The 11,369-nt window shown below is 39.2% G+C and overlaps 1 protein-coding gene across 1 annotated transcript in view; it reads left to right on the top strand.

The window, feature by feature from the left end:
- The first annotated feature begins 46 nt into the window (after positions 1-46).
- The window catches only part of cttnbp2 (cortactin binding protein 2), a 37,180-nt gene continuing 25,857 nt past the window's right edge, over positions 47-11,369 (top strand). The window contains exons 1-2 of the mRNA XM_056765645.1: positions 47-352; positions 3,144-3,251. Of these exons, the coding sequence (XP_056621623.1) occupies positions 272-352; positions 3,144-3,251 (189 nt within the window). The 5' untranslated portion in view covers positions 47-271. The remainder of the gene's footprint in view (positions 353-3,143; positions 3,252-11,369) is intronic.

The following is an 11,369-nucleotide window of genomic DNA, read 5'->3' as shown; positions in this document are numbered from 1 at the left end:
CACTCCCTCCTCAGAGGCTGTGGGACGACACCTCTTTTTCAGGTTTACATCTGGACTCTGTTCACGCCTACATTCACATCGTAACGCAACCTGCGCCTTCTCAAATCTAACCCTCGCCGTACACCGACAGCTCTACTGATCGTGTAACGCTGGAAGATGAATTATCGAATCTCTGCGATTCTTTTGCAGCAGTGTAACAGTTAAACCAGTGCCGAATGCGTTATTGGATGTGTGTGGTGTCGAAGCTTGAACAGTCCTCTACAGTGAGAAGATGGCGTCGGACGGAGCGAAAGGGGAGCAGCCACCTCAACTACAAACACTGGTATCCACCGGTCACGGGGGCGTCGAGGCGGTGAGATCCATTTACACATAAACTGACATTTATCAGCCGCAATGATAATGACCGGAAATGTAAATCATAACGGGAATGAATTGAGTTAATCGCCCAGCGGTGTGAATCACATCAGTGGATGTCTTACGGTGCTCCGTATAGGCTATTTGTGGGAGATTGAGATATATACTACGTCGTTACTTTGTAACAACACATCATTTAAAATGTAGAATTCGACAAAATACACAATTTTCTTTTACTGTCAAGCTACGTATAAATTGTTATTTTAACATGGTACAGCTTTTTTGGTCGCGGAATGTATAAAATGAGTAGCATTTATAATGTATTGCCTATTTGTCACGTCTCGAAAACACTATGATGAATGCGAGGAATCGAGGAATCTTTGCATTGTAATTGTTTTGGGATCTAAATTGTTCAGTTTTTTCATGGATGCATATGAAAAGTCAAAATTATAACCAAAGGACAGTGATCAGCCCAGTCAAGTAATTCGAGATAGGATAGCTTGTGGGCTTGATACCCAAGACTCATACTGACAAAGTGAACACGTAAAATAAAAGGAATGTAAATGGTAAAATGGGTATATGTAATGTAAATAATGTTGTGTATTTATATATATATATATATATATATATATGCGTGTGTGCGTGCATGCATGTATACTGTATACATTCTTACACACACACACACACATATATATATATTTATATATATATATTATATATATATATATACACACACACAGTATATGTACACACACAGTATATGTACACACACACACACGCATGCATATATATACATATATATATTCACACAATCACACACGCATACATACATACACACCTGCCTCAACAATATCCAATTCTTGAATAATGACAAGTTATTAACATATGTGCAAGAACCCACTTACCACCCTTAAAAAATCAATAGTACCCCCAGGAGGGGTGCTATATAGAGCCCTTCAGCACAGTGGTCTGTCTTAATGCTCAGATGTACTCCTTGCTCTCATTTGTATTGATCTGCATGCAGTGTCTTACGGTAAAGGGCGATCTTTAGTTTCAGTTGGTGATTTACTATCTATCTTTGCAAATTAATTTCGATGACAGCTGAAACACCCTTTCAATTGCCATAACCAACCATATTGCAAGTGATTGTTCTCATTATTCAGTGATACACAGGATCGCACAGAAATGTAGGGAAAAGAGAGATGTAATCAAGCGGAGGCGGGCTAGGGGTGGGGGCTGTTCACTGGAGATGTTTCTAAATCGGTCTGAATTTTAGTGACTCAGCTGGCATAGTTCAGAGTACTGTCACTCAACCAATCTGAGCTGCTTTACTGCTCGAGGCCCGTTTACATTTAGAGTTGGGTTGAACAGGTGCACAGACATCAGCATTGCCCATTGGCCACTGGTGTTAAGCCATAAATCTATGATAAAGTCTTACGCACATAACAGTATCTACCAGGACACCTCTCTCAAAGGCTCATAAAGTATGTTTGACCCATGAGTAGATCATGTTGGGGAATGGTGGGGTCTGTTTATAAAGTGGTTTGACCCCATCCATATCTAATCTGGCTAAAGAAACGTAAGAGAAAGTAAATTGCACAATTAGTACGGGTTCTGCAAAACCCAGCCAACAGAATCTTCTTTTGCCCAGTATTGACTTTTTTCTTTGACCTCAGCAGTCTCAATATTGCTTTATCAGTGGATTCTCACCAATGGCTGGAAGTCTTAACAGATTTCCTTATAAACAAATAATTTATATTGTAATGATGATCACGGAGACACTGACTGCACGTATGATTGCTTCTGTTGTTTCAGAAGTGTGTCTTGAAAGATCGATGGTCAATTAGTTACCTTGTTACAAACATTCTGATCCTGTCTTCAAATTGAATTGTTTAAACTACTGTTAGCTGCCTTCAATAAACTTACTTTTAATATTCCCTTCAGTACACTAATTTAAAAGACTGTATCACTGCTTCTTAGTGCTGTTGTGTGTTAATACAAGTAGAGCTAAAACAAACTAACATAAATCTGATGGATGAATTCTGTTTGTCATTTATGATGAAGACTTAAATAATCGAGGTTGCGAGGAAAAGTAGGTTGTAGTATTGATATGGTATATCCGATGTCAAATTGAAGGGAAATAGTCTACTACAATGACTATAATAATGATTGAATGTGTGCAAGTTACAAATCCATACAATTCTGCTCATCTGATCTTTTCCGACATCGAGTTGTTTTTCTGCTTGCAAAGTGGTGAGAGTATAAATTCACACGTTTTCTACAGTTTTTTTTCTACAGAACTCCATGTGGTAGTGTGTATATGTAAATTTCTACTATGCCACCTAAGTGGGAGATGAGCGGTTTCTTATATAGACATAGACAGGCTATGAGTCATTGGGTAAAAGTATATATGGCTTAGTTTTTTTTTTAAATCGCCCAGTTGTGGTCGGTGTGCCTATTGCATTGTTTTCAATGACTGTCATTTAAAACCAATCAGTGATATAATGTCATATTCAAATAGCAAAGTAACCCAATAATGAAAGCAGTTTTGGCCTTAAGATTTTACAACTCTACTTCGTGCATCCCTAGTTGCTATTCAACCTAGATGAGACCAGACTGAAGCTTTGGTTTCAAACGTAGTTGGTTATGTTTCTGTGAAAACTTAATACTGTGGGTATTAGATTGATGCCCACTCAACACCTTCTCTGCCAAAGATCTGATAGACCATCTGAAATATGCAGTGTCATTTTACTGTTACAAGGCTCATCATGTTGCTCTGTGTGTTACAGAAATGTGAGTTGAACATTGACAACCTGAGCAAACCGGAGCTCCTGACCCTTCTGAGCATCATGGAGGGAGAGCTTGAGGCAAGAGATCTGGTCATTGAAGCTCTTAGGGTGAGTGATCTGATGCATACATAACTGTATATAATACAAATAACATTTTTCAAAATGACTCTCATGCCCTGTTCTCTGTAGACACTTCCCTATACAATAAAAAAACAAAAAGCCCATAAATAATATAAAGGTTTTGGCATGACCTGATTGGAAAAGAAAAACATGGACTTATCCTCCCCATTATATGGAGTAGTATCCGATCAATATGTTTATTCTTATAGAAAATGTTCACCAAAAGTACTTCTTATAGCAAAGGGATTGTGAGGTCATGGTCCAGCATTTGTCCCTATTTATCCTTGCATTTAGGTCAGATGTTCGCCATGGAATAAGAGGCCAAAAATGTCTGATTAAGGTTAAAAAGGGACATCCTTCTGAAATCGAGGTCAAGAGTATCGCTGTATTTTTGAAGGTGTTCCAGTTCAACGTGTCTGTGTGATTGTAGTGCTGTGCACGTGTTTCTAGGCCAGTGTATTGGCAGAATGATGGTCACATTTTTGGGTCGCATCATGTCATGACTTCCTCTCTCCATCTGCTCAGTTTATACCTAGCAACTGATCAGTGTCATTCATGTCATTCCCCGTTTCCGTTTTTTCCAGAGTGGTTTCCATGCATTTTACAGGCTGCTGTCTTTATTATTCTTTTCCCTTGGCTGCAAGTATTTCCCAGCTGGTTTTTCCCCTGCGGATATACTATCTCTTTCTCTCCCTCGCACACTCATTCCTTTTTCTGTCCACAGCAACCCGCTTAAGCACAATGATCTCGTTTGTTTCCATTGGGAAATGGCGATAGGGCCAAACAAGTCTGTGCAGACTTTTGGACATACCAATGTTAATAAACCAACCCAATAATTAAGGTTTCAGCCATTTTGTTTGTTTTCTAGGTCGTACTGTAAATATTGCAGTTGAAACATGGAAGATGAAAGAAGCGATCATATGCATTATTAAGAAGCCGTCGGCTTCGGGATTAATTAGCGAGCTGAAAAAAGGCATCCGTGTGATGTATCGTTTTCATCCGAAACAATGAAGGGACGTAAGCTGATTAAGCGTGGAGTCACGTGCCTACAAACCTTTGCGAACATGCTCTCAGAACAAGCCCATTCAGAGACACTGTGGCTCAGTTTTTGGGCGAGTGTCATTTAACGGTGTTAACTTTCAGACTTGTCAGTTTAAGGCATATGGATGGTATTTGGTGGAGATAGACCATTTTCAAGTCTGCTACAATAACTTCTGGATATACAGTAGATTTTATGAGTGTCTTTTTCTATTCTTAAAGACAGAATTGTTGAACAGAGTAATAGATGAGGTTAATTTGTTAACTACAGATTAAGGGTTTCTTCATGAGCAAGAAGTCTGTTAAGAAGAAGAATTTATTTGTAATTTATTAGTTTCAGTTTATGCATGGGATAAAAACAGAAGGTTTTTGTATGGTTATTAAGTTCCTCATTTGTCCTCAACAGTATGGCTTTGGATCAGAACTCAGTTAGCTGCCTTGTTTTGTCTACCTGCCTTCTAAAATAGTTTTGTATTTGTTGAAGCAGATGGTCATTTTCATCCCAGCCTTTTAATTAAAAATAATTCATACATTTTATTGGTATTTTTGCCATCTTTGAATGTTTTTTTTCTCTGATGATGCATTATGGGATTGCTTTTTCCTCAAATTATATTTTCAGTGTAGAATAAGGTCATAAGATGGTAACAGGGTTTTTCCTGGCTCAAAATGAGGCGTAGGTAGTGCAATGATCTTGTACACACGCAAACACGTGCCTACTGCACCCTAAGTGGCTTAACTAAAGTGACTTTGACATATTAAAAGTCCTAATAAAATGAGATGAAAATTCAAATTATTAAGTTATATAAAACATTACTTTTATTCAGCCCTGCGATGGGTTGGCACTCCATCCAGGGTGTATCCTGCCTTGATGCCCGATGACTCCTGAGATAGGCACAGGCTCCCCGTGACCCGAGGTAGTTCGGATAAGCGGTAGAAAATGGAATGGAATGGAATTACTTTTATTCAATCAATTCTTTTCAGCCCCTGAATTATCCAGTCTTACTAAATGACTAAAAGGAATCTCTTATATTCGCTAGTGCCTGAAAAGTTCAATAGTTTAAATGAATAGGTTCAAATGAGTCATTCATGTGTGAGTCGTTCTGAACGCAACGTGGGTTCTTACTGGCGAATTCGCTGTGTACAGTATACGCTGCTTCAACTATCCAACTGCACAGCTAAAGACATTACAATGATATAAGTCAATTTAATTTAAGAAATATAAAGAAATTAAAAGTACTTGGATGCAAAACAAACAGCCGCGAAACACAACCAGCTCTTGTTCTGCAACTCTTCATAGCACCTCAGTGTGCTGATAACAAACAGCGCTTGACTGTGGCGTATTGCGGCAACTGCAGTTACAAATGACAGTCTGTTAAATGCACGCAGCATTTCTTGAGAAGACACCCGACATAGGCTGTGTCCGAAATCGCCTACTATACCCTCATTCACTTTTCCCTACATTAGTTCAATAATATAGTCCACTTTAAGGAGCGGGTGAAAACAAGAGAAAATTCGGACACTCGGTGTACTGGAAATGATGCGGGTGCCATCTTCTGTCGAGACGAATTCATCCAGATAGATTGCTAGCAGCTAGCCGTGAGTGTACATCGGTTGGACACTCGTTATTATGATGCATCATGGGATTGAATCAGTGCACTCAATAATTTCCACTATGAATTCGCACACCACTAAAAATGGACGTCCCCTAAATTGCACTATATCATGGTATAGGGGGCTATTTCGGACAGTTAGTTTTGGCGAGAGGCTGAAGCGGAACCACATTTGACAGATTTCTCTAATTGCAATTTCTCTATGGATGAAAACCCCCGGGTATCTTACAGGGCAGTATAATTATGCAATCTAAATTTGTGAACAGCCTGCCATAAGAACGCCTTTGATGCCTTAAAATGCTGTGAACTGCGTAGGCAACTCACAAGATTTTGGAACGGAGGTGTATCGCGAGGGGCAAGAAGTTCACAGCTACTCTTGCTGCAGAGGTTTTGCTTCCCTTTGTTTCTTTGTGTTCTGTGTCACCAGCGTTTGGTTTACTGAAACCAGAGCTCTGCCAAAAGCCTGGCTCAGAAACATTTATCGTTTGCGTAACAATCCTCCTGCGTTCTGTGCTTATGTTCAGATGAAGCTTTTTAGTGTTGAACATACTCCATGACATGAGCTACTGTTGTTTCTAAAATGGAATATGTTTGCGATAACCTCCATCTTCTTATGTGAATCCATGTTAACTGGAGTCCATGCATGCCGCCCCTGTCCCGGTTGATGTTTACATGCCTGTTTCAAGAAGCTTCTTATGCCTCAACACATTCTTTTTGTGTGCTACATGGTTGAGTTGTTCCGCTGTGACAGGCTGATAAAAATAGCACAAAACAAACTGTTATCTGGATCTATAGGAAACGGAATATGACGTGTAAATCAAAGAGAAGAACAGCTTGGAGCTGTTTGCGTTGTGTCAGTGTAATTCTCTCTCACACTCATGTGTTCTCTACTTCCCTTCTGCCTCATTTATATTCTCTCTGTCAAGTGCAAGAAGCAGAATCATAATTCCACATGGACATGTTCATAAGAGTAGCTTTGTTGATCCTCATGTTGATACTCAGTCACCTGTGTATGTGTTTGGGGGGAGGCTGAATGAATGGATAGACAGACTGTCATCTCAGGTATATTTCATAGCCCTCCCTTTTATTTACAAATGCATTCTTTTGCAAAAACAGACGGTAAAGATGCATTTCCAAATTTCCCTTATACTGGGAATTTTAAATGAGCCGAATAAATCAAGCGGTACAGGGATGTGAGTCAGCCATTTTGTTCGCTGTTGCCCTAATGGCCTTTCTTATCCTGAATGTTTAAGCAAGACTCGCCAATGAAGAGCACTGAACAAGTGCACTCATAGCAGAAATCCAAACCTTTGAATGCCGTCCAAGTGAAGAGGAGAGAAAGAGAAGTTCTGGAAAATGTAAAAGTCTGAGCAATTGGAAAATTAGTTTCATATACTTTGAATAATGAGCTTGATGGGAGGATGCGCAAACTTGGTTGTGCCATTTTCAATGTAATGTTGTTAAATGTGATGGCACGGTGGCAGGGAATGCTGTGTTTGGGCTGTGTGAGCGTTCAGGTCATGGGCACCATGTTAACTTGCCTTTATTTTTGGCTAAAGATCAGCCCTGTTGATCTGACAGCCGCTGCTCCACAGGGATCTTTTTTAGAGAGATTAAAGCTTATCATAGAAATCTTAGCCCTCAAAGTCTAGCAAAACAACCCAATATAATCTATTTGTAAGCCATTACAATTCCACATTCGCTTTAGATAAGAAATAGTAGGAATGTCAGTGCAAAAAAAATCTAGATTGTTTATAAGTACCTCGAAATTATGTTTGCTAGATTTTTCAAGTGGTGGCAGATACAGTACACAGTATAGAAAATATGCCAGTTAGCTTTAGAGTTGATGGTTTGTTTAACTTCTTTCTTAATGAAAATAAAACTGCCAGGCGTGGAGGAACAGTCTGTTCAAAATGTCAAACTGTACTATGCTAAAAATGATGTCCAATAACATTTCCTCGAATTAGTTTGTCTGGAAATGTATGGAAAATCTGAAAGCAGATTTTTAATGTTTTGTCAGGTGAATAATCTACAGCATGTTGAACAGACTGTTCCTCCATTGCTTGCTGGCTTTCTTTTCTGTGACAGCAAATTAAACATGTTGTCAAGTCTTTGTGTATCATTAGACCGCTGCAGTTTATCAAGTTTAAAGAGTTATCGTAAAGATTACATTATCTGAATATTGTTCTATGCTTAAGATATGGAAAGTCCTCTTGTTAAAAAAAGTGAGAGACGTGTGCAGGACGGGTTTGGAGTGTCGTGGACACAGTTAGGCCTCTGTGCCCTTCTGGGACTGTTTTGTCCGTCCCAGAGATATGACGATGTTCTGAAATAAGACTGAGCCCAGATTCTGCTAGCATACAAATTGCTGTTCATAGTCTTTTGAGGGTGGAAATGTAAGCGTCCTTGCTTGCCCACTGACACAGCACTTGAGTCACACATCTGCCTCGCTCTGGCAATCTCGTACTAGTGCACATGTGAGAAAATAGTTTGTAGGTTTAAAAAGGATAGTTTACCCAAAAATAAAATATGCCGTTCATTTACCTTCTAGTCATTCAAAACCTTTCTTCTGCAAAACACGAAAGAAGATCTTTTGAAGAATGTTGGTAACCGACAACACCGGTCCATATTCACTTCTATTTTATGGACACAAAACCAAGGCAAGTCAATTTTCAAATTTTATTTTGGGTTCTGCACAAGAAACAGGTTTGAAATGACATCAGGGTGAATAAATGATGATAGAGTTTTTATTTCTTTAGTCCTACAGATCAAATCTTTAGCTACATGCATCGATAGCAGTGTCCAATACACTACTGGATGTATATAAAATTACTGTAACTTTTACCATTTTGGTTAAATTGTCCAAAACGTTAAATTCCCTTACTCCTCTGTTTTTTGTTTGGGCTATAATCTAACTCAAAATATTTTTCATTTAAATGCTTCTTTTTGGTCAGAGGCTCCTAGCATTAGAACCTAAAACCTCTGTTGGCCATATTTCTTAACCACTAAGCCACACCACAACTGCTCTTAAAGCACTGTCGTCCCACCTTAAAGCTTACCAGCCAAACCAAAACGAAGCAACTGAATCTTCCTTTAAATGTCACTGTGGATGAGGCTCGGCAATTTCTTACTTAGAGCTGAAAGGCAGGACAGCCACTTCGTTCAGACCCAGTTCCTGGTGTTTTGCCAGCCTCCTTCCTCACCTCATCCATTCCTGTCCTTCTATTTCGTCAGGCTCTCTGGAGATTTCAGCCCTGTCACCATTACATTTCACAAAGACCTCAGTTTTTCTCTCAAGATGCGATACAGATATGGTTTAGAAATCTCTGTTGGGATTTAAATAGACCATCATTTGGATTGTAAAGGTCTCTTACTCTTTATTTGGGTTCTTGTCTTGAGTTATTAAGCTATTTGTGTTGGAGAATTATTATCAAGCCAGAAGATGGCACAGACTCTCTCTTCCCCTCAGAGTACACTAAATGTATCCTCAAAATAAATAGCTTGCTATGTCTTAGCAAAAACAACATGCGGAATTAAACTCCTCAGGCTCAAAAGGATATTTTACAGTCCTATTAGTTTGCTGCACTAATGCAAGAATTTACCATGCAGTAAAGTAGAGACAAAGAGCAATATGTGGTGTAATACGCCGGCCTTTTTAGGAATCACCTTCATTAAAAATCTGTCATCCATTTTGTGCTTGTATGAGAAAAAGAAACGCTGTCACTCAAAATGGAGCTGCTTCATCATATGGTGCATGCTTGTAGCAAACCTATTGTAGTACAGACCATTTCTATATTCAGCATTATCTGAAGCGTTCTTGTTTTTTTATTGTTGAACATACGCTTTGTTTATTCCTGTACGGAATTGTTACATGACACAGACTGTATGAGAAAAGAATGTTTTCTTTTGCGTTTTTATATCCAGGGCGATTATTCGTTTTAAAATTGCCTTCAAATGTCTTCGTGCAGACTGCGGGTTTTGCACGTTTATTGGATTTTCATAGATCGGTCTGCGGAGCGCCGCTCAGAAATGTGAGAGCGCCATTTAAATAGGCCACAAGCATCATTAGAGAGCCTTGACCAATTTTAGCGTTCCAGCAGTGCCTGTCGATCTAGTGGCGGAAATGCACGCAAACCCTTTCAATTCTGTTTCAATGGCTTTAAGGAGGACAAACCCACCACCACCCACTAACCTTCCCCCACTTTAACATCATGCGTTGAGCTGTGTTAAATAATTAAAGTGTGTATACCTTGCTTATGTAATGATGTCACTATAAATAGTCACCTTGGTTGCTTACTGTATATGTGGGGGGGAAGTGTCTTGAAAAAGGGACCTGCTGGGTTTGTTGGTGTCTGGATCCGATACCAGTTCTTATGTTTTCAAGCCTGTGGCATTAAATGTTAGCTTTAAAGCAAGGTGACTTCTGTACAGATTTATAGTGCCACCCCATGCTCTCTCATAAATACACTGTAAATTAGTCGTAGTGTAAGCTCTTTCTCAGCCTATCAGTGGTCGTCTTGGTTTATGTGCAGTGGTTAACAATTGCACGAGGTTTAATCTTTCTAAGTGCATCCTGGTAAATGTATGGTTTCGTTTGTGTGAAAACCCCAATGTATACTTAACAGGCAATTGTCATTCTAACACGCCGGGGTTACTTGGCTTTTCTCTTGACTTATTGATTCACCCTCTGCCTGCATAATGCCTGCTTTTCAAAGAATTTAAGACGTCATTTCTTTTTCCCTGGTGTAGCGCTTTGCTGTTGTAAATGCCAGCGAGCCCCTGCTGTGACCTGTTTATATAAGAAATCATCTGAATTGAAATATTTGAGCCATGTTGTTTTGGCGTTGATGGAAAGGAAAATAAGGATTGGTTCTGAATCATTACTTCACATACTGAACATTTATATAACGTATGAGAACATTATGTGTACGTTGTTAAAGGTCCAGTGTCATTTTTTTGTAGGATCTATAGACAGAAATGTTTTATAATATACATAACTATGTCTTCAGAGGTATATATAAATACCTTACATAATGAAGCGTTATGTTTTTATTACCTTAGAATGAGCTATTTCTATCTAGATGCACCGCAGATCCACTTACATGGAATTCACCATGTTGTTTCTACAGGAGCCCTAAACGGACAAATTGAAATCGCGTTTTGTAAATACGATATCTCTTTCGGCAAAGAAGCGAAAACGTGATGACATCTTAACCCTTTGTCAGTCAACGTAGTGTTTCGAAAGGGAGGGGTGGAGTGAGCCATTGGTTGCAATTCGCAACTTTACCGCTAGATGCTGCTAGATTTCATTCACTGGATCTTTTAAATCAAATAAGTTCCTCATCTTTAAATATAGCCCGGTTAGACCCAGGTTCTGTTGCTCGGTTATACAGGAGATGTATTGGTTCATATGGGCTGTGTGGCAGAAGCATGAGAGAATTTTCATCCAAAGTTAATC

This window comes from Triplophysa dalaica, chromosome 14 (assembly GCF_015846415.1).
Source record: "Triplophysa dalaica isolate WHDGS20190420 chromosome 14, ASM1584641v1, whole genome shotgun sequence".
NCBI classification, from domain to species: domain Eukaryota; kingdom Metazoa; phylum Chordata; class Actinopteri; order Cypriniformes; family Nemacheilidae; genus Triplophysa; species Triplophysa dalaica.
Note: the sequence above shows the minus strand (reverse complement) of the source record. Positions and strands in the feature narration are given on the sequence as shown.